The sequence below is a fragment of the Oncorhynchus masou genome, chromosome 12, assembly GCF_036934945.1.
Source record: "Oncorhynchus masou masou isolate Uvic2021 chromosome 12, UVic_Omas_1.1, whole genome shotgun sequence".
Classification (NCBI taxonomy): domain Eukaryota; kingdom Metazoa; phylum Chordata; class Actinopteri; order Salmoniformes; family Salmonidae; genus Oncorhynchus; species Oncorhynchus masou.
The window spans coordinates 66263739-66288436 of record NC_088223.1 but is presented as its reverse complement, the minus strand read 5'-3'; the positions used below and the strand labels follow the sequence as shown (position 1 = coordinate 66288436).

The window sequence follows — 24698 nt, the reverse complement described above, 5'->3', positions numbered from 1 at the left end:
TGGCGTAGCCCTACTCCCTTTGAGCCCCCCCCAAGACATTTTTGGGGCTGACTCTCGGGCTTCCTTGCCAACCGTGTTCCCTCATATCGCCGGCTCCTCTCTCCGGCTGCCTCTGCTCTCCTAAGTGCCTCCACCTGTTCCCATGGGAGGCGATCTCTTCCAGCCAGTATCTCCTCCCAAGTGTAACAACCTTTGCCATCCAAAACGTCTTCCCATGTCCATTCCTCCTTTCGCTGCACCTGCCTGTTAACACGCTGCTTGGTCCGTTTGCGGTGGGTGATTCTGTAACGGTTTTCTGTAGGCGAAGGAGAGTCGGAACAAAATGCAGCGTGTTGATTGCGATCCATGTTTAATGAAAAAACGTAAAACACGAATCAATACAAATACTACAAAACAAAAAGAACGTAACGAAAACCGAAACAGCCTATAGTAGTGTAAACTAACATAGAGACAGGAACAAGGACACTAAGGACAATCACCCACGAAACACACAAAGAATATTGCTGCCTAAATATGGTTCCCAATCAGGAGACAACGATAATCACCTGACTCTGATTAAGAACCGCCTCAGGCAGCCATAGACTAACGCTAGACATCCCACAAAACCCCAAGACAAAAACACACCACAATAACCCATGTCACACCCTGGCCTGACCGAATAAATGAAGAATAAACATAATATATTTTGACCAGGGCGTGACACTGTCATCAATGCGAAGCGTGGCTACTTTGAAGAATCTCAAATATAAAATATATTTTGATTTGTTTAACACTTTTTGGGGTTACTACTTGATTCCATATGTGTTATTTCATAGTTTTGATGTATTCACTATTATTCTACAAAGTAGAAAATAGTGAAAATAAAGAAAAACCCTTGAATGAGTATGTGTGTCCAAACTTTTGACTGGTACTGTATATGGAATAATTGGATTAGTACAGTAATCAGATCAGATTACACAGTCTTGCACTTGCAAATGCCATGGACTCTACAATGATTTTCCATTACATAAAATGAAGTATGCTCTATAAAGACCTAGTTGTCACCCATATGAATCAATATGATTGATCACACTGAAGCCTGTACCAGTGACATTAACAGGCATACTGAGAAATTCTCCTGCTTTTAATATATGGGGCCTGTCTAAATTCTCTTTTCTCATGTTACTTCCCCTGGTTCAAACAATCAATCACATTTGCATTTCAAATCCACCGGTCAGTATGAGAATAAATGGGAACAGAAGGAGGAGAACACAGATGGACGATATATAATCTACTGTAATAGTTGTATTGCCAAGCACTGTAACTCATAGTTAAGAATTGATTTGAGTTTGTTTTGAACCCTTTCTATGAACTGTATTCTACATATGGTATGCTGATAGTGGACTTTCACTAGACAACTCCAGCTCTAAGAAATCATATTTTCAAATGTGTGTGCCATTTTTCTTTCATTTCCATAGATAAATTGATACACTTATGCTGTGTGCTTTTCAACTTCGTCTTAGTCCCGGCACAGAGGAGTGTTTTCCATATCTGTCATCTGTGCAAATAGACCAAGACAGCTTCCAAATATAGCCTGAGATAAAAATGTAACAAGGAGAAAAAAACCCGCTGAAAAAAACACAAAAAACCTCTCCTCCTCTTGTGTTTACCTTCAACTGTGTTGATTGCATCGTGGATATTGAGGATGACGGTTGACCTAAAAACTCAGTCATTTTTAATTATGTTTTAATCTCTTTCTTCCTCCCAACATTCTGCATTATAGAATGAAGCACATGCAGACTATTACAATTGTTCTATTTATTCAATATATTACCATATTGTCCATAACTCAATAGTGAGCAAATAGCATGGGTTATTTCAACCGCCAAGTTCAATCAACTAAGATAAAAAACTGAATCACTGAAGCTGAAGTACTGAATATACTAAAACTATACTAAAACTGGGTCAATTCTATATTTAAGAATCCATAACACATGAACAGAAACCATTCAGAAGTGTGTACATCCAGATGATACCAACAACAAAACAAAAAAAGTATTGAATTTTCACTACAACTATGGGTGTTGGCTGAGTGGGTGTCGGCTGAGTGGCTCGATTGCATCAGGTCCTATTAGCCGAGGGCATGTGTTCAGTGTGTTCAGTGAGTGTACAAACACAACACAGGCAGGAGGCAGAGACAGAGGCAGCATGTAGCAGGCTGGGGTGCATGTAGACCCTCCCCCCATCACCATCACCCCCATCCATGCATGATATAAAAGAAGGGTGCACAAATATTTTCTGTTCCCTCGTTCGTCCTAGAAACAAAACACACATAGAGACACAAACAGACACGCACCCTCGCACAAACACACACACACAAACTCCTCCTCAAACTCTGCTAATTGTTCCTTTTATGAAACAAAAAGAAGAACAGAATATCTCATTGTGCAGTCGAGGGGAGGAGGGGCGGGACAGAGGAGGGAGGTTAGTTATGGTGCGGGGAGATCTCTCTGGAATACGAGGCAGGGATATTTTCCAATTACTCAGTCCTCTCTCCCTCTCATCCCACAGGGCGAGAGAAGCAAAGGCAAAGTCGCGCGCTCATTTATTAGTATTAGGGTCTCGTTTCCCCTGCGATGCCGCTCTGCTCTCCCCCTCTCCCACAGCACCGCACACACAGGATCACGCTAATAGAATTTGTAAGCCTCCAAATTAAGTGGATTGTAAAAGACAAAATGACCAAAAAATTGTTTGCAGGGGGAAGGGACCTGTGGGCTGGGGTTGCAATGTTTCTCGGGCAGAATTGGGTGGGTGAGTGTGTGCGGTACAGTCAGAGAAAGGTGAACGGAATGAATACTATGACTTAATTTCATCCTAATTTGTCTGGTACTTGCCTGCCCTGGATCGCCCACTTGCATTATTGGAGATGAAAACGTTTTACAACCATTATTTACAGGCTCACATACAGTGGTAATACCATGATGGAAGGTGCCCACTTCATCCAAAATGATCTTGTGGGTGACAGTACATTTACAAGGTAGTTTTTCATTAGGTGCTTATAAACACACATGTATGTTATAAATATGGAAATTGTTAGACACTAACCTCACAAACACTAACCTCACAAATCACTCACTAGAAGGGTTCCAGGAAGATAATAATGTCATCACCCAGAGCCAAATGCAGTCTCTCACGAGAGACTACATAGTTTATATTTCCATAATGGAGAAGCATTGTTCCCCAGGATTTGAAAAGATAAGGATCAAAAGGATGATCTGGTGCTATCTTTGGTCGAAGCCTGATGTTACTTGAGGTCTGACATCTAAAGGTCACCAAAGGTCAACGTGAATATTTAAACCCTAAAGTTAAACTCTAATTGATAATGTTTGGGGGAACCAAACAGGTCTTTATCATCCAGCCACTACAAAATATCAGAAATGCAATCATGATCATGTATGGATGATAGAGATCACTCTGATCACTCTGTTCCTTGATTCATCCCACTGTACCCACACTACCACCAAATAGTAGTTGTTTTTGTAAACTTTTTTTTGTTTTTTTTGATACTGCTGAAGCAGCAGTTACACTTCCTAGGGTTCATACTAAACATAAAACATGACATAATACATATACATTGAGACAAGTACAGCACAAGGACATTTAAAATAAGAAAACACGCTTCATACATTTACGCCTTAGCATTCCATGCACCGTGTAACCATTATGGCAGAAATACTGCAGCCATTATTTTCCCATATATTGCGATCCTTTGCTCTACCGTTACAATTACTTTGTCTAAACAGGTCCTGATATCCTAATCTCACAGCATCCTTGAATCCTGATATCCTAATCTCACAGCATCCTTGAATCCTGACATCCTAATCTCACAGCATCATTGAATCCTGATATCCTAATCTCACAGCATCATTGAATCCTGATATCCTAATCTCACAGCATCATTGAATCCTGATATCCTAATCTCACAGCATCCTTGAATCCTGATATCCTAATCTCACAGCATCATTGAATCCTGATATCCTAATCTCACAGCATCATTGGATCCTGATATCCTAATCTCACAACACCAGTTGTTCTGTAAACATCAGAGAAAATCTTACAAAATCCAGAACCATGTCTTTGGTTGTTCCATTTGACATCAATACTATGGATAATAATGTGATTCCTAGAAGCTACACATTATGTGTGTACCCCGCAGACAAGCACATCTGATTCCACTACTAGAATTGGTTTCAGCAATACAAAACTTAAAATAACACAAAACACTCAACAGATGTCAGTTGGTTTTCCCAGTCAGGTTCCCCAAGAGACTTCTATGCTCATTCTGATGCTGGTGAGAAACCTGCAGATCCATCTCCATCTGTAGAGGCTCAGTCAGTGTGTCTCAGCGTGTCTCAGTGTGTCTGCAGGCACAGACAATACAGCACTGTAGATGAGCCTTTTGCTGTAAATGTATCTGTTTCTCAACAGAGCTGTTTAGTTTACTGTGCCGGTAATTTACAGAAGTATCCTCAAGATGAAGCTTTCTTCTTTATCAAGATAAATGAGCTTTGCATGACAACAGAGTGCACTTACAATTATCCACTTCAGTGCCATCCTGAGTCAGATACTGCAGAATGCCAGATTGCCACTGTGTCTCAGGAGGGAAGGCTGTGAGGGAGGGGAAGTATTTTCGCAGGAAATGGGAGGAGAAGAGATGAAAAGAGAAAAGGAGGAAAAAATGCTCAATATAATTTGGTTAATTTGGAGAAATTGACTGACTTCACAACAGCGTTAAACAGGGGTCAGATATTCCTTAAAGGAGGGGTCACAGGGTTCAATAAAAAGGACATTACTCTTAATGGTGGATTGTCAGATGATGGCTTGGTATATCTGCATCAAGGGACTAAGAATAGTTTGTGGCAGAGTTGTGTCAAAGATTAATTCCGTTTTTCAATGTGGTCCACTATAAATCATTTTCAACGTCAACAGTGAAGAGGCCACTCCGGGATGGTGGCCTTCTAGGCAGAGTTGCAAAGAAAAAGCCATATCTCAGACTGGCCAATAAAGAGAAAAGATTAAGATGGGCAAAAGAACACAGAGGCCAGCATCCCGGAGTCGCCTCCACTGTGGACGTTGAGACTGGTGTTTTGCGGGTACTATTTAATGAAGCTGCCAGTTGAGGACTTGTGAGGTGTCTGTTTCTCAAATTAGACACTGTAATGTACTTGTCCTCTTGCTCAGTTGTGCACCGGGGCCTCCCACTCCTCTTTCTATTCTGGTTAGAGACAGTTTGCGCTGTACTGTGAAGGGAGTAGCAGACAGCATTGTGCGAGGTCTTCAGTTTCTTGGCAGTTTCTCACATGGAATAGCCTTCATTTCTTAGAACAAGAATAGACTGACGAATTTCAGAAGAAAGGTCTTTGTTTCTGGCCATTTTGAGCCTGTAATCAAACCTACAAATGCTGATGCTCCAGATACTCAACTAGTCTAAAGAAGTTATTGCCAGTTGTATTGCTTCTTTAATCAGTACAACAGTTTTCAGCTATGCTAACAGAATTGCAAAAGGGTTTTCTAATGATCAATTAACCTTTTAAAATGATAAACTTAGATTAGCTAACACAACGTGCCATTGGAACACAGGAGTGATGGTTGCTGATAATGGGCCTCTGTACACCTATGTAGAAATTCCATTAAAGAAACTGCTGCTTCCACCTACAATAGTCATTTACAACATTAACAAAGTCTACACTGTATTTCTGATCAATTTGATGTTATTTTAATGGACAAAAAAATGTGCTTTTCTTTCATACACAAGAACATTTCTAAGTGACCCAAAACTTTTTAACGGTAGTGAATGTAAAGACTAAATTTTCTTGACTGGTGAGCTCAACTGGTGTTGGTTAAAGATGGTGTCTGATGATTTTAAAATGTTTTGTAATTCTATGAATCTTACCCAGTTGATTAACTCACCCACCCGCCCAAATCTCAAATGTCCAGAGAAATCTACCCTGATTGATTTGATATTGACAAATGTTCCCAATAAATATTCTGCGGTTGGTTGTAATGATATTTGTATCGATTTAAGTGATCATTGCGCTGTTGTTTCTGTTAGAAATACATTTTAAGAGTTTGAATGAGCAGGCTTTCTTTCATGATTTGTTTTATTTTGACTGGAGCAAGATTTTGTTTATTCCTGATGTGGAAACTGCCTGGAAATTATTTTATTGTGTTTTTTTTCCAAATAGTAAACAAACATGCCCCATTCTGCAGGTTCAGGGTTAAAGGGCGGGATAATCCATGGTTTTCCTCTGAGCTGTCTTGTGTTATTCACAAACATAATCTAGCCTGGGCTAAAGCAAGGAAATAGTGTTTTGATGCTGATTGGCTTCTTTTTAGGCAGCTACGAAACAAGTGTTATTTTCTTCTCAGGAAGGCCAAGTCTGAATATTTTATGTCTGTTACCACTGATAATGTGAATGACCCTAGAAGGTTTTTGAAAGGCTATTAAGTCTATGTCTGGTAACAGTAATGTTAATGGTTTACCGTCATGTGTATTGAAGGACTGCTATTGCTGTATATGACAAAACTGAAATGCTGAATTGTTTCAATGAGCACTTTGTATCATCTGGTAGGCTGTTTGACCCTGTGTGGATGAACCAGTGAAAGCTGGTCAAACTTTTAGCTTTTTGCCATTCTCAGTGCAAGTGGTACATGAAGCCCTGAAATCCTTAGATCAGAGAAAGTCTGCAGGTCCTGATCTTCTTGATACCTGCTTCTTAAAACTGGCAGCTGATTTCATAGCTGAACCACTTACATATATGTTCAATCTAACCCTGGAATGTAATGAAATTCCAAAGATCTGTAAATCAGCATTTGTCCTAACACGTTTAAAAGGGGGAAGATCCAACTCTTTTAAATAATTATAAGCCAATCTCAAAGCTGTCACCCCTGGTGAAATTACTTGAAACCCTTGTTAGTGAACAGCTAAAATAGTTTTTATATACTAACTCTATTTTACCTGTTACGGTTTTCTAGGTGTGAAGGAGAGTCGGACCAAAATGAGGCGTGTAGATTGCGATCCATGTTTAATAAACTGAAGCAGCACGAATCCAAATACAAACACTACAAAAACAATAAACGTAACAAAAACCGAAACAGCCTAATACTTGTGCAGACTAATACACAAACTAATACACAACGGACCCCCCCATTCCCCACGCGTAAGGCGAGATTATTTGTCGGTTTCGTACCATAGTCTCCCCCACCATAACAGTTAAGAATCGTTATCCGCTTCCTCTTATGTCTTCAGCCTTCGAGATCCTGCAGGGAGCCCCTTCGTAACGCCTACCATCTCGTGCGCATCAGGGAGGGGACGAGTGGAAGACGGCGTTAACACTCCATTAGGGCACTTTGACCCCCAAGTACGCGTCCTCCAGCGCCTTTTGGAGAACTGTCTTTATGTGAAGGCTGAGAAGTGCATTTTTCATGCCGCCTCTGTCCCTTTCTCGTGCGGACTCCCGGACGCACACCAAAAACCACAGGGGAGGGTCCGGGTGGGCGTCTGTCCATGGTGACGGCTCCGGCGCGGGACGTGGACCCCATTCTATCAAAGTCTTAGTCCCTCCTCTTCGCGTCCTTAGATAGTCCACCCTCGCCGCCGACCATGGCCTAGTAGTCCTCACCCAGAACACCACTGGACTGAGGGGCAGCTCGGGACTGAGGGGCAGCTCGGGACTGAGGGGCAGCTCGGGACTGAGGGGCAACTCGGGACTGAGGGGTAACTCGGGACTGAGGGGCAACTCGGGACTGAGGGGCAACTCGGGACTGAGAGGAAGCTCAGCACTGAGAGGAAGCTCAGGCAGGTAGTTGGATCTGGCAGATCCTGGCTGGCTGGCGGTTCTGGCAGATCCTGGCTGACTGGCGGATCTGGAAGGGTCTGGCTGACTGGTGGATCTGGAAGAGTCTGGCTGACTGGCAGATCTGGAAGCACTGTTGGTCGCATTTCGTCTTTCTTTTCGTAACCCTGCGTCTTGGTCAGAACAGCTCCCCTGGGCAGAGTACGCCCACAACTCGCTTCCCTCGTCTGCTACCGGTCTATCCCCTTTTCAGTGTAGCCTCGGGTACCAGCCTCCGCTATCTCAGCTCGCCGAGTCCTGCGTTCCCTCCGCTCAGGCTTTTGTCCAGCGTTGCGAGCGCACCTGGAAGGGGGTCAGGGCTCGGCACTTTGCCGTAATAGGGCGCAGACTGTGAGGGCCGCTAGCGTAGGACCAAGAGTCCTAGATATTGTTGCGGTCAGAGAGTATGGCTCTCCACTCAGTCTGGCTGACTGGCAGATCTGGAAGAGTCTGGCTGACTGGCAGATCTGGAAGAGTCTGGCTGACTGGCAGATCCTGGCAGACTGACGGATCTGGAAGAGTCTGGCTGACTGGCGGATCTGGAAGAGTCTGGCTGACTGGCAGATCCTGGCAGACTGATGGATCTGGAAGAGTCTGGCTGACTGGCAGATCTGGAAGAGTCTGGCTGACCCTGGCAGACTGACCGATCTGGCTGCTCCATGCTGACTGGAGCTGCCACCGGAGGGCTGGTGTGTGGAGGTGGCACAGGATGGGCTAGACCGTGAAGGCGTACTGGATATCTTGAGAGCAGGGCTGGCACAGGACGTGCAAGGCTAGGGAGGTGCACAGGAGGCCTGGTGTGTGAGGCTGGCACAATCTTCACCAGCCGACTAACACGCACCTCAGGACGAGTATGAAGCGCTGACCCAGGTGCTATCAAATCCCCGACACGCTCCGTCGGGCGAATTCCATGGTTAAAGTACCAACACAGCAACTCCCTCATTTCTCTCTCCTTCAATTTCCCCATTAACTCCTTCACAGTCTCTGCTTCGCTCACCTCCAACACCGGCTCTGGTTCTGGTCTCCTCCTTGGCTCCTCACGATAAACAGGGAGAGTTGGCTCAGGTCTGACTCCTGACTCTGCCACACTCTCCCTGAGCCCCCCCCCCCCAAGACATTTTTGGGGCTGACTCTCGGGCTTCCATCCGCGTCGCCGTGCTGCCTCCTCATACCAGCGCCTCTCTGCTTCCTCTGCCTCCAGTTCTTCCTTGGGGCGGCGATATTCTCCAGGCTGTTCCCAGGGTCCTTTGCCGTCAAGGATCTCCTCCCAAGTCCATTTATCCAAATAATGCAGCCTCTCCCACTGCTGCTGTTGCTGCTGCTGCTGCCTCTGTTGCTTCTCCTGCTGCTCCTGCCTGTTGACACGCCGCTTGGTCCTGTTGTGGTGGGTGATTCTGTTACGGTTTTCTAGGTGTGAAGGAGAGTCGGACCAAAATGCGGCATGTAGATTGCGATCCATGTTTAATAAACTGAAGCAACACGAATCCAAATACAAACACTACAAAAACAATAAACATAACGAAAACTGAAACAGTCTAATACTCGTGCAAACTAATACACAACGGACACTAAGGACATAAGGACAATAGGACAATCACCCACAAAACACTCAAAGAATATGAATGCCTAAATATGGTTCCCAATCAGAGACAACGATAAACACCTGCCTCTGATTGAGAACCACTTCAGACAGCCATAGACTTATCTAGAAAACCCCCCTGAGCTACAATCCCAATACAAATCACACCACATACAAAACCCCATGCCACACCCTGGCCTGACCAAATAAATGAAGAAAAACACAAAATACTTCGACCAGGGCGTGACATTACCAATGTACCAATAGGGCTTCAAAAGAAGCGTAGCACAATTACAGCAGCCATAAAGGTTTTAAATTTTATCACTGAAGCCCTTGACAAAAAACAGCACTGTGTCTCACTTTTTATTGATCTCTCTAAGGCCTTTGATACAGTTGATCATGCTATACTGAGGCAGAGATTGTTGAGCGTAGGTCTTTCGGAGCATGCAATTGGCACCATTTACCATGGAGCATTGAGATGCATTTTAAACTGAAAAACCCTTACACACCACTGCACTTTGTATACCAGGGTTGGCTGGCCTTCTCTAGTCAATCGTGGGCTCAGTCACTGGTATACTTTTATTTTCAAAGCCATTTGGGGTTTACTACCATTTTATTTGGCCATTTTTATTGTTCAGAAATGTGGTGGGTACTCTCTTCATTTACAGGACTTTATCCTGCTAACTGTTCCAAATGTCCGAACTGAATTTGTTAAAAGAGCTTTTATATACAGTCCTCTGCTCCATCGGCTTGGAACGCCTTACAAAATACTTTTAAACTGGAAGAACTTGTCCCGAATGGTGTTTTTAAATCATTGATTTTTTTTTATTTTCTGTTTCATTATTTTGTTATACTCATGTGAATTCTATGTTGTTTTTAATAGGTAACCTGTAGTTTTTCATGTCGTCTGTCTGTAATTATGTAAAGTCTTGTTGCTGCCTATCTTGGCCAGGACGCTCTTGAAAAAAATATTTCAAATCTCAATGAGCCCTTCCTGTTTAAATAAAGGTAAAATAAAAATAAATTATTGTGTTGTGTGACAAAACTGCACATTTTAGAGTGGCTTTTATTGTCCCCAGCGCAAGGTGAACCTGTGTAATGATCATGCTGTTTAATCAGTTTCTTGATATGCTACACCTGTCAGGTGGATGGATTATCTTGGCAAAGGAGAAATGCTCACTAACAGGGATGTAAACAAATGTGTGCACAACATTTGAGAGAAATATGCTTTTTGTGCATATGGAACATTTCTGGGATCTTTTAGTTCAGTTCATGAAACATGTGACCAACACTTCACATGTTGCGTTCATAACTAAGACTTAAAGTTGTCTTTTTCTACAGAAACAGATTGTGCTTTTCTCTAAGCAGTAGGACGCAGATTATTCAGTCAACCTTTTAATCTGTTCTTGATTATGGTGACATTATTTATCAACGTGCAGCTGCTACTACTCTTAAACCTTTGCAAGCCATCTACCCTAGAGCCCTTGGTTTTGTTACAGGTGATGTTTTTGATAATCATCACTACATCCTGTATTAAAAGGTTGTCTGGACTTCGCTAAAGACTCGTAGATCTCTACATTACTTCCTTTTTGTTTACAAGGGTCTACTTCACAAACTTGCGTTTTATCTAACTTTGCTGTTGAAGTATAGACATGAGTTACCTATTTCGATCATAGGATTGGTTAACTATTGAGGTTCATAGGGTCCCTACCGCGCTAGGTAAATCTGCTTTTAGTTTTAATGCACCGCATTGCTGGAACAAGATAAAAAATATATTTCATCTAGATGTTCTGGTGCCGTTCAGGCAATTTAAAGTATTGATTGGAGACTTGTTTGTGGAGGAATGTAAATGTTTCTCTGGTTCATGTTTCTCTGGTTCAATTTCTGCTTCCCATGACTGTGTTTTTATATTTCAATGTGTGAATATAGGTTGGTTATAATGTGTATATTTCTGCTGTATATACAGGGCACATTTGTATATGTCTTAATATGTGTTAAAATAAAGGTAACCCCCAGACAGGGCCAATCAGTCAAGATATAACCCCACCCACTTTGCCAACTTACTACCCTGAGACAAGGCTGAGTAAAGCTCACAAAGATCTCCTCCACCACACAAGCCCAGTGGGAGCAAAACCGGACAGGAAGATCACGTCAGTGACTCAACCCACTCATGTGATGCACCCCTCCTATGGACGACATGGAAGAGCACTAGTAAGCCAGTGACTCAGCCTGGTAATAGGGGCAGACCATTCCATCAAAGTTTTGCTCCAAACGATAAAGCCCTGCCTCCAGCTGTTTGCTTCGAAATTCTAGGGACAATAAGGAGGCCTGCGTCTTGTAGGTATGTACGGCAGGACCGAATTGGAGAGACAGGTATGAACAAGCCCATGTAATGCTTTGTAGGTTATCAGTAAAATCTTGAAAACAGCCCTAGCCTTAACAGTAAGCCAATGTAGAGAGGCTAGCACTGGAGTAATATGATCAAAGTTTTGGGTTCTAGTCAAGATTCTAGCAGCCGTGTTTAGCACTAACTGAAGTTTATTTAGTGCTTTATCCTGGTAGATGGAGAGTAGAGCGTTGCAGTAGTCTAATCTAGAAGTGACAAAAGCATGCATGAGCTTTTCTGGATAATTTTTTTGCGAAAGTTTTCTGATTTTTGTTACGAAGATGGGAAAAAGCTGCCCTTGAAATATTCCTGATATGTTTGTCAAAAGAGAGATCAGGGTCAAGAGTAACGCCGATGTCCTTCATAGATTTATTTGAGATGACTGTACAAGCATCAAGATTAATTGTCAGATCCAACAGCAGATCTCTTTGCTTCTTAGGACCTATAGCAAGCATCTCTGTTTTGTTTAAAAGTAAAACATTTACCACCATACACGTCCTTATGTCTGAAACACAGGCTGCCAGAGTAAGCAATTTTGAGGCTTCACCATATTTCTTCGAAATGTACAGCTGTGTATCGTCCGCATAGCAGTGTAATTTGACAGTGTTTCCGAATGACATCACCAATGGGTAGAATATATAATGATAATAATAGTGGTTTTAAAATGGAACCTTTAGGAACACCAAATTTTCAATTGATTTGTCCGAGGATAAACCATCCATAGAGACGAACTGATATCTTTCAGACAGATAAGATCTAAAACAGGCAAGAACTTATCCGTGTACACCAATTAGGGTTTAAAATTTCACCAAAATAATGTGGTGATCGATGGTGTCAAAAGCATCACTAATGTCTAGGAGCACGAGGACAGATTCAAAGCCTTGGTCTGACGCCATTAAAAGGTAATTGACCACCTTCACGTGTGCAGTCTCAGTGCTATGATGGGGTCAAAAACCAGACTGGGGCGCAGTGAGTTGCTGCGCGGCAGCTTTCTCTAACATTTTTAAGAGGAATGGGTGATTCAATATACAGTTGAAGTCGGAAGTTTACATACACCTTAGCCAAATATATTTATACTCTGTTTTCCATAATTCCTGATATTTAATCCTAGTAAAAATTCCCTGTCTTACGTCAGTTACGATCACCACTTTATTTTAAGAATGTGAAATGTCAGAATAATAGTAGAGAGAATTATTTATTTCAGCTTTTATTTATTTCATCACATTCCCAGTGGGTCAGAAGTTTACATACACTCAATTTGTATTTGGTAGCATTGCCTTTAAATGGTTTAACTTGGGTCAAAAGTTTTGGGTTTCCTTCCACAAGCTTCCCACAATAAGTTGGGTGAATTTTGGCCCATTACTCCTGACAGAGCTGGTGTAACTGAGTCAGATTTATAGGCCTCCTTGCTCACACTCTTTTTCAGTTCTGCCCACAAATTGTCTATAGGATTGAGGTCAGGGCTTTGTGATACCTTGACGTTGTTGTCCTTAAGCCATTATGCCACAACTTTGGAAGTATGCTTGGGGTCATTGTCCATCTGGAAGAACCATTTGCGACCAAGCTTTACCTTCCAGATTGATGTATTGAGATGTTGCTTCAATATATCCACATAATTTTCGTCCCTCATGATGCCATCTATTTTGTGAAGTGCACCAGTCCCTCCTGCAGCAAAGCACCCCCACAACATGATGCTGCCACCCCCAAGCTTCATTGTTAGGATGGTGTTCTTCGGCTTGCAAGCCTCCCCCTTTTTCCTCCAAGCATAATGATGCAAACAGTTCTATTTTTGTTTTATCAGACTAGAGGACATTTCTCCAAAAAGTACGATCTTTGTCCCCATGTGCAGTTGCAAACTTTAATCTGTCTTTTTTATGGCGGCTTTGGAGCAGTGGCTTCTTCCTTGTTGCCTTTCAGGTTATGTCGATATAGGACTCGTTTTAGTGTGGATATAGATACTTTTGTACCTGTTTCCTCCAGCATCTCCACTGTTGTTCTGGGATTGATTTGCTCTTTTCGTACCAAAGTACGTTCATCTCTAGGAGACAGAACGCGTTTCCTTCCTGAGCAGTATTTTTTTTAACCTTTATTTAACTAGGCAAGTCATTTAAGAACAAATTCTTGTTTTCAATGACGGCCTAGAAACATTTGGTTAACTGCCTTTTTCAGGGGCAGAACAACATATTTTGACCTTGTCAGCTCAGGGAATAGATCTTGCAACCTTTCGGTTACTAGTCCAACGCTCAAACCACTAGGCTACCTGCCGCGGTATGATGGCTGCGTGGTCCCATGGTGTTTATACTTGTGTACTATTGTTTGTACAGATAAACGTGGTACCTTCAGGCGTTTGGAAATTGTTTCCAAGGATGAACCAGACTTGTGGAGGTCTGTAATTGTTTTTCTGGAGTCTTGGCTGATTTATTTTGAATTTCCCATGATGTCAAGCAAAGAGGCACTGAGTTTGAAGGTAGTCCTTGAAATACATCCACAGGTACACCTCTAATTGACTCAAATGTTGTTGATTAGCCTATCAGAAGCTTCTAAGGCCATTACATCATTTTCTGGAATTTTCCAAGCTGTTTAAAGGCACAGTCTACTTAGTGTATATAAACTTCTGACCCACTGGAATTGTGATACAGCAAATTACATGTGAAATATTCTGTCTATAAACAATTGAAGAGAAATTACTTGTGTCATGCACAAAGTAGATGTCCTAATCGACTTGCCAAAACTATAGTTTGTTAACAAGAAATTTGTGGAGTGGTTGAAAAAACACTTTTCGTCAAAGAAGTTCATGAGTTCATGAGACTGCTAACAGCAATCACTAACTCAGAGAGGCTGCTGCCTACATTGAGACCCAATCACTGGCCACTTTAATAATTGGATCACTAGTCACTTTATACAATGCACTCTAAATAATGGCACTTTAATAATGTTTAAATATCTTACATTACTCATATCACATGTATATAGTGTATTTTATACCATCTATTGCACCTTGCCTATGCTGCTCTGCCATCGCTCATCCATATACTTACATGTACATATTCTCATTCACCCCTTTAGATTTGTGTGTATTACGTAGTTGGGGAATTGTTAGATGACTTATTAAATATTATTGTTCTGTTTGAACTAGAAGCACAAGCATTTCGCTACACTTGCATTAACATCTGCTAACCTTGTGTATGTGACAAATTGTGACAAATTCATCGCTGCTGAAGTGAAAGCCATCTTCTTTTAGGGAAGGCTGCTTTTAAGTTAGCTTTGTGACACTATCAAAAACAAATGTTGGATTATTCTATTTCTCCTACAATAGGATGACCAAGCAGCAGTGAGGGCTCTTCGATATTGCACGATAATGTTTTTCCAAGTTAGTCGGAAGACTTCCAGTTTGGTGGAACGCCATTTCCATTCCAATTTTCTGGAAGCTTGCTTCAGGGCTCGGGTATTTTCTGCATACCATGGAGCTAATTTTCTTGTTACAAATGTTTTTTGGTTTTAGGGGTGTGACTGAATCTAGGGTAATACGAAAGGTTACATTTAGATAGACATTCACTCTAAGGTCAAATGCATAGAGGATCCTCATGTACAGTACACATCGTCTCCCCTTGAGCCATACATAGAAACACCATTCAGTAACACTTAATACCATTCATAATTCATCACCACTTCAACAATGGGTCATAAGGCTCTTATTAGCTGTTAATTAGCTATCAACTCCTCATGTGTTAACATGCAGTATAAGGGAATTAGGCACTCGTTAGGCCTTAAGGGACTAGTAGTTAGTCATTAATTATAAATATTAGGCTTCACCACTCTGTGATTTAACCACTCAAATCACCAGCCTATATTAATAACAGTATATAGTATTGGCAGAGTGTGTATACCCAGAGCAACATTGATGATGCTCAACAGTACAGCATGTAGTTCTGCATGGTTACAGAGCAGAGCGAGAGGCATTTATAAAGACTAGGGTGTACACAGTGGAAATAATAGTGGCTATTACCGGGCTTAGAAAGAGGGCTTTGGGGCAAAGACATGAGCCCATTCCATCCAGCGTTCTGCAGCTCTTTGTTGCTGTATATGTGGCATATATACCATTGGAATGTCTGTATAAATTGCAATGTACTCAACTCGTCTCAGTACCTTGTGAGATTCTTGCAGATCAAGAGAGAATGTCGATAGTTTAATGAGAGATGTGAGACATAAATCTATTTGTATATCTGATTTACCTAATTATCACCATCTGCTGTGGTTCCATCACTGAAGAGAAAGAGACAGTTTTGATTTCATTATGCCTTCTCAAACACACAATGCTATATTGTACATGTACATGTGTACATGTTGGTTTGCATATGCAGTTTTCTGCAAATTGATTACATATTATGCTGGTTTTTCTGGCGACCGGTTTAGTTAATCGTGTTCATTAAACATACACTGTAAGCTGTAAACCTGAGGGTTAATACTTCTATGTGTTTTAATAAACCCCCTTTTAAAATGTAATATTGCTGGAAGCACTTGACAGAAGAGTTGAGCACAGTATGTTTGCTGTTGTAGCCAGGGCAGGAGCCTTCCTCTGCGCCAGTGCCCTGTCCAGGCACGGCGTCCAGTCCCGCTCCAGGGCAGGAGCCTTCCTCTGCGCCCCTGTCCAGTGTCCCTGGGCAGGAGCCTCCAGTGCCCTGTCCAGGCACGGCGTCCAGTCCCGCTCCAGGGCAGGAGCCTTCCTCTGCGCCAGTGCCCTGTCCAGGCACGGCGTCCAGTCCCGCTCCATGGCAGGAGCCTTCCTCTGCGCCAGTGCCCTGTCCAGGCACGGCGTCCAGTCCCGCTCCAGGGCAGGAGCCTTCCTCTGCGCCAGTGCCCTGTCCAGGCACGGCGTCCAGTCCCGCTCCAGGGCAGGAGCCTTCCTCTGCGCCAGTGCCCTGTCCAGGCACGGCAGTCCTCTGCGCCAGTGCCCTGTCCAGGCACGCGTCCAGTCCCGCTCCATGGCAGGAGCCTTCCTCTGCGCCAGTGCCCTGTCCAGGCACGGCGTCCAGTCCCGCTCCAGGGCAGGAGCCTTCCTCTGCGCCAGTGCCCTGTCCAGGCACGCCTCTGCGCCAGTGCCCTGTCCAGGCACGCGTCCAGTCCCGCTCCAGGGCAGGAGCCTTCCTCTGCGCCAGTGCCCTGTCCAGGCAGGCAGTCCCGCGGCAGGAGCCTTCCTCTGCGCCAGTCCCTGTCCAGGCACGGCGTCCAGGGCAGGAGCCTTCCTCTGCGCCAGTGTCCTGTCCAGGCACGGCGTCCAGTCCCGCTCCATGGCAGGAGCCTTCCTCTGCGCCAGTGCCCTGTCCAGGCACGGCGTCCAGTCCCGCTCCAGGGCAGGAGCCTTCTTTTACACGAGGTCCAGTCCAGGCACAGTGTTCAGCCCGGGTCCATGGCCAGATCCGCGGGATGAGCGGGTTCTTCGGCCCGCACCAGAGCCGCCACCAAAGTTGGTGGATCCGCGAGCTGAGTGGGTTCTTCGTCCCACACCAGCGCCGTCCCCCATGCTGGCGGATCCGCGGGATGAGCGGGTTCTTCGTCCCGCACCAGAGCCAGGGGGAACTGTCACTCCCTGACCATAAAGAGCCTTTGTTTCTCTATGTTGTAGTAGGTCATGGTGTGACTGGGGGTAATTCTAGTTTATTATTTCTATGTGGGGTTTTAGGTTATTATTTCCTATGTTGGTGATTTGTATGATTCCCAATTAGAGGCAGCTGGTAATCATTGTCTCTAATTGGGGATCATATTTAAGTAGTTATTGTTCCCACCTGTGTTTGTGGGATATTATTTTGTGTTTTGTGCATGTGCACCACGTAGTCACGTTTCGTTGTCAGTTTATTGATTTGTTGTTTTATTTTTGCTAAGTTTCACTTTATAATAAATATGTGGAACTCAACATCCGTCGTGCCTTGGTCCGTCTCTCCACACGACCGTGACACTGTCTTTTCTTTTCCTAAACAACCTTTAAGTTAGTTTATGACCTATAAAAAGAAAACAGACAGTGATGTGTTTGAGGTGTTCTGACATCAAAGGGTGATGACTTGAGAGTAAACATGGTGCTGCAGAGAAAGCATGGCTAATGTCTAATATTTAAACACAATTATAGAGAAATTATAGAGTGTCCTGGAGCATTACTCTAACACGGCTGGGCTGCGGTGGTGGCTGGGCTGTGATGGTGGCCGGGAGGATGCTGAGGCACCCCCTCTCAGAGGGCATTGATGGGAATAGAAGCACTCTCAGACTGGACACTCTTTGAGCCACACCACTGTACTGAGCCACACTCTGGCTGCATCATTACGCCTGCAAGCTAAAAATAAACTGGCACTCCTGATCCCTAATTCACACAGGACCAGCCCACACCGCTGCTACCGCCACACTCTAACACCACCACCATGTATCTGTGTGCTAGCTTTCAACATGTAGACATGTCATGTTGGTGAGATAATCACACTGCTGTGGTTTTGAGCTTTATTCTGATTGATGTTATTATAAGGTAATATGATGTTTTCATTACATTTAATAATACCCATATCCCCAATAATATTACATTTAATGTGATTTACTCTTTAATATCAAGATTTGGAATTAGTCTGACGTTTTATCATATTAATTTATTTCTGTAACAAATAGATTTTTTTTCAGTGCTGGTTCCATTTGAACATTCAGAGCCCATTACTGACTGGACCAGGAAATCAAAAATGTTCAATTGGTATCATGGGCGACAACGGCTCCACTGATCCACTCATTGAAAATGGAGGGTGGGGCTTTGAGCCTTGAACAGAACATCAATACAAAAACCATAGGAACACATGAATTACTTCAGTACTCATATATGTAAGTGGAACTACTGAGAAATCTTTAAGCACTATTACAAATGGCAAATTAGACATTTGGGTAATCAAGAGTGTGAACAATATTGGCATGATTGCAGCTGAATGAAATAATACATTTCAAGACCTCGGGGAGAATAATACAACACTTGGCTTTCATAGCTCTCTCTCTCTCACAGGTTAGGACAAAAGCTGCTACTACCATTATAATGTATGAATATATTGATTCTTTGTTGTACCCAAATGATACATTGCATAGATCTGGAATAACTACAACCATGCATAATCATGTTTGGGACTCTATAGGCAGTAGAATATCAATTGAATATATTACTGTGGCCATAATGAAGCAGTTGCTTGGTAGATTTTCAGCATCCTTGGGTTGTGGTTAATGGTTAGCCCACGCAAGCGTGAAACATTGGAGGATCAATCATTGTATATATTGGCCCTAGAATACATGACTTGTATTGAATGTATTTGAGAAGGACTTATTTAGACCTACATAAAATAACTACATGACATGAATGTCTAACATTCAATATTGTAATTGCAATGTTCACCATGATAACTTATTATTTCATTGTTTTCATTACTCATCAACATTTATCTAGTCTGTAGGGAAATGTGATTTGTATTTCCCCCTAAAAAACTCAGTTAGATTTGAATTGCAAGGACATCTTGGCTTTACCCTGATTACCATCCCCAACCGTGATAGCATATGTGACCCACCAATGACCAAACACTTCAGGTGAGTCAAATGCTTTGTGACACAGATTAATGAGACCCGGACAGTGTTCTATTTCACTGGGGTTTGACAGGGCAGCAGAGCAGAGTAAGTTCATTCAGTAATTAATTGATTGGATTTATATAGCGTTTTTCTACCAACTGAGGTACTCAAAGTGCTTTACATAGTAGGGGGAAACTCACCTTATCCACCACCAATGTGTAGAACCCACCTGGGTGATGCACGGCCCCTTGGTCTCTCCCTGAAGAGAACCCAGCCCTATTACATAACCTGTGTGATAATCTGACATCTGGGTCCATGGTCTGTCTGCAGAGGATGGTTCTGTCAATAACACTGAATGGGTGTCTGGGTGATAGCAGCAAAAAGCTCAACGCTGACTGACTGCCTGTCTGTCTGCCTTTACTCCATATAGTCAAGAGAGCTATGAGCTAGGGATATCGGCATGCTGGTGGGAGGGTTTAGAGATGATTCATGTACACATTGTTTGGGATAGGCTACAGGATTTATAATGAGTATCTTAAATAGGGGTGACTATATGGTTAGAAGGGTGGGAATTGTCAGGAATGATCACGTCACAAGTGGTGTTTTGTGCACTAGCATTTTGGTGAGTAGCCTAAGTGTATACTCAATAAGATGTATTTGTATTTATTTAAGTATGTATATTACTTATTACAGAGTTTCAACGACAACATTACATAAGATAGTTTAGACATGTTCTCCTTAGTACAACGACCCATACCAGATTCCATATGCAGCACTATTTGCGCCGAGGAAGCGCATACCCTGTAAAGCGGCACTGCGGCATCGCCATATCAATGCGCCCGGTCCCTTCTCCGAGATACTGAAGAACGGACTGGGAGAGAAGAGCCCCTTTGCTTCCTTGCGGGATTTATTTGTTTGTTACATTTTTCCTTTTCTGTTCTCTTGTATTGACCATTTGTATCCGAATGCCTGCGACTTGCCCGGACGGTCCCCACTTTCAAGGGTTTGCTTTTCTTGGTTTTGCATGACGTGTCTTGGAGGAAAAGAGGCTCGCTTTGTGTGTTGTGAAAATAAGCGGAGAGCTGGAGCAGGAGAGGAGGCAGTGCCAGTCGCAGTTGTGGGCTGGACTGGCCACGGAGCGTGAGATTTACTGACAGGGGAGCAGACAAAAAAAACTGAACGAAGACAGCGAGATAGAGTGTGATAACAGGAAGGAACGAGAAAAGGGAGGGCGAAGAGGCATAGCTATAGTAAATCATTTAATAGCTGTTTTGCATGTAATTAGAGGAGTGCTGGCACGGGGCATCAGGTTTTAAAGGGATGGGGACTGGTAAATGGCTTAGGACCGTTATAGGAAAGACTGAATTTGACTTCTAGACAAGGCTGTGATTTTGGATGGTTTAGATGCGCCCTTATTACGCACCATCCGTCCAAATAAGAAAATATTTGCGAGCCATTGTAATGTGCTGATGTGTAACATTTGCCACTTCTAGTCTAGTTTATGCCACCTTGATTTGCAATCATTGGACAATGACATAATGCAAAGTTGATATGGTGGTTGTCTATGACAGATGATTCTAATGGTGTGTCTGGTGATGATGGAGCTAGTCAAGGTGTGTTCCCACTGTCTGGAACGGTTCACTGGCAGAATTGGGAGGGGTGATGGAATTTGGAGTGGCTTGAACATGCCTGTACGGTTTGGTGTATTCAATGATGGATAGGCTACCATTTTGGGGATGTCATCATGTACACGTTTTTATCTGGAAATGGATTTGGATAATCCTGTAGTATTCAGAGCACACTTTCTCTGTATCTTTGACATACAAAGCAAATTAGAAGAGTGAGAATGGATTTATGTGTGAAGGAATGATTGAGATAACAAACTGTTGAATATGTTGCCTCTCTGAAACTCAAACCATTATGGTTACATTATACTATATTGTAGCATGAGAAATGTAAATAGGTTAATCATTTTAAATAGCCTATGATCACATAACTTCGATGCTCAAGGTTCAAGTGCTTTTGGACCAGATTGTCAAAAAGTATTTGTCATCAGTCTAGGTTTAGGTGTGAGCATTGGTTGGCAGAATCCTCATCTCAAACTCTCAAGGACAGAAATGATTTAATATCTAGGTTAGATTGTGATCAACATGTTTAGATATATAGCTTAGATGAGATGATCTATTGGACAAAATGTATTTGATTGTAAAATATCATGTCATGCTGTGACAAAACAAGTGCTTTATAAGAATGAATAACCTTGTAGAGATATTGCATAATACACAATAGATTTGACATATAATTCAAAGAACACCTCCAACTAATCAGAATGTGGTAAATCATTTTGAGGGTTAGTTGTGTGTAGACTGAAATGAAACATACAGAATGATGAGCACACTGCAAAAAAAGACTACCTTGGCATCATTCCTTGATTAAGCATGTATTTACCAATGTAATGTTATTGTGTCAACTGAATCAAGGTTTTCGGCACCTGTGTGGAGATAATGTAAAGTATAGGGATTGGAAGTGTTTGAAAGGCAAGTGTTGTGGTGATTAAGAAGTTTATACTAGATTTACCTGTTTAAAGCACAGTGATTTTGGAAATTGAGACATAATCGTGTGATGATCAGGCAAGCTGGTGTTCTATATGCAGTGAACAGTACTGGAAGAAACTGAGCTAATAACCACAGCAGGCCTATGTTTAAAATATACACATATAAAGGAATAGGCTAATCCAAATAGAAGACATACCCATACATTATACATGTAAGAAAATGCTTATTTCATTAAAAGTACAGGATAGGGAAAAACCAAGGGGGGGGGACTTCAGAGACAGTAGTAGAGAAGCACTTTAAACACACACTGAGTATGTTTACATGCACTAATAATTTAACTGATTAATATTAAACTGATTACGGCAGTCCCCTGGACTACTATAAATCTATAAATCTATCTAGGCCGAGTATGGAAATAGTAATCTTAGTCGGTGAAAGGTCATAATCGAAGTAGGCCTAAGCATACAGTGGTTAAAACATCTGGTTTTCTGAGCAATCTTTTGAATTATTAGGACATATAAACAGCTTAATCGGAGTTCCAACAGTGTATTTGATCTGTGCATGTGTCAGCACCAGCAGTACAAACCTCCCTCTTATGCGCGAGTGAAGTGAGTTCAGAAAAAAATAAAAGTATGCATCTTAACAATAGTTTTCACATACAAACTTTATATGTCCAACCTCAGGCTTCCAAAAATAACATGGTCGCTGTGGTACAACGTTTACTTTGATTGGCGATTTTCTGCATAATTGATCAAAGTCCCATCAGGAAGCCTGATTTCAGATGTGTCCATGTTAAAAGGATTATTAGTGAAATCGTTCTTGCAAAGCATGTAAACGTTTAAATCAAACTATTATATTAATCTGACTATTCACAATAATCATATTATTATGTGCATTTAACCGTATTCAATGATCTCAGCCAAGGGGCCTAATGGTTGTGCATTGTGAAAGAATAAAGGAAAATATGGTGAGCAGATGACTCTAAAGATATAGCGTCATGAAACATGAATTTATGTTGCATTATGTAGACTGGTAACAATCCCCTGTACTGTACAATCTCCCTACCTACCCTGAGAGGATGGCTCATTGACTTAATGCATTCAACAGTAAGGCCTGCTGCTAACTGAACATGTTGCAAATATATGCCCTCTATCTCTTTGACTTTCAGGAGGGAGAGTTGGCTGACATGACAGCATGTGAAGAGTGGGGATTCAAGGTTTAGAAGACGGATCAGGATGTGGCTTTTTATAGTTGGTTCACCATGGCAGGACATGTCCAGTGATCACACATTCTGTTCCAGTTAAAGATTTGTCTTCTTTTTATTCTCTTTTTGGAGTTGACAGCATAGTTACCACGTCTAACAGACTCTATTACCCTTTGCCTGTCAGTGGATTTCATGGACACCGTTGGGAATCTTTGCTTGGAATCTGCTGCTGTGCTTTCAATGACTCAAGGCATTCTCTACTCCAGCTTATGCCCTTTGGATATTATCTGATTGCTTCTTTTCTGTTGGATTTCATCCACTAAATATCTATACTTACTATTTGTTGGATATTGTTGGGAAATATCTGTTGGGATTTATTTCTGCTGGAAGTTCAACTGTGCCAGTGAGTGCCCTTGATAGGGTTGATTCTCTGCTCTGCTAGAGGAGTCTTTAGGTGGGCTTTTCCTCTGAAGAAATGGATGGCCCTCGGTCCAGTGGGCTCCGCAAAAAGAGGAAGTCTAAGTCCGAGAGGGATCGGGGACGGAGATCAAATGGGATAAGGAACAACAACCATAAGAGGGGGGGCTCTGTAGGGCTGCACTTCTCCTCAGATTCAGAGAGGGAGGAAGGAGACAGGAACCCCTCTTCCTCCCGTCCAAGGCCCCCCAGGAGAAAGAGAAAGGAGTCTACATCCACTGAGGAGGACATCATAGACGGCTTCTCCATCTCTGGTTTCATGACGCTGGAGGCGTTGGAGGTGAGTAACTTCAGGCTGCTGTTACGACTACTACTTTTTCTGCCCCGCGGGGGATTTGCTTCGATGTGTGTTTTTAGCACTTAATCTCTGTGTTTTGCCATCTCCTCTGGATTCCGCTGTTAATCTCTTGACACGATGTGAACAGAGAGTTGTTTTTTTCTTCAGCCCAATCCTTGTATCTGTATTGCTGGGCTGGCCTTGCACTTGGCATTGCTCTAGCCTGCATATTTCTGTTTTTGTTAGCTGGATTCCAATAGATGTGGCTTTAAAACGAGGCGATTCAGCCAAATATCTATATCTCTGTCACAGAGCTTGTTTTGTTGAGCTGTGTTCTGGATTTGTTTTTATAAGAATGTGCCAGACAAAGACTGGCAGTAGGAGGATAGTCTTCCAAAGGTTCTAGAATGTTTCAGAGCCCAGAACAGGACACTGGTGGATCTCATGCAGGTACTTCATGGAATTTCTTTGCCTTATTTGTCTGTGGAATAAGCTCCTCACATGCACAATAGTACATGTAACCTAAACATGCACTTATTAATCATTCATTATTATTTCATTCCACTTGTTGAATCAGTTATTACAATGTAACTATGTTACCTAACTGCCAAATCTATATTACATAATCTCATCACTGTAGGCCTTTACTTGTGTTGTGACTTAATTCATGGATTCCTTCCTAGCTACTCCTCTGTGGAATGTTTTTCCTACAACACCAATGTGCTTTATCATGCATACATTACTACAACATTATCTGTACTACTGGGTTAGATA

The 24698-nt window shown here is 42.5% G+C and overlaps 1 protein-coding gene across 1 annotated transcript in view; it reads left to right on the top strand.

The window, feature by feature from the left end:
* Positions 1–20270: 20270 nt before the first annotated feature.
* LOC135550687 (autism susceptibility gene 2 protein-like) overlaps positions 20271–24698 on the top strand; it is a 489505-nt gene continuing 485077 nt past the window's right edge. The window contains 2 exon segments of the mRNA XM_064981711.1: positions 20271–20414; positions 23135–23927. Of these exon segments, the coding sequence (XP_064837783.1) occupies positions 23646–23927 (282 nt within the window). The 5' untranslated portion in view covers positions 20271–20414; positions 23135–23645.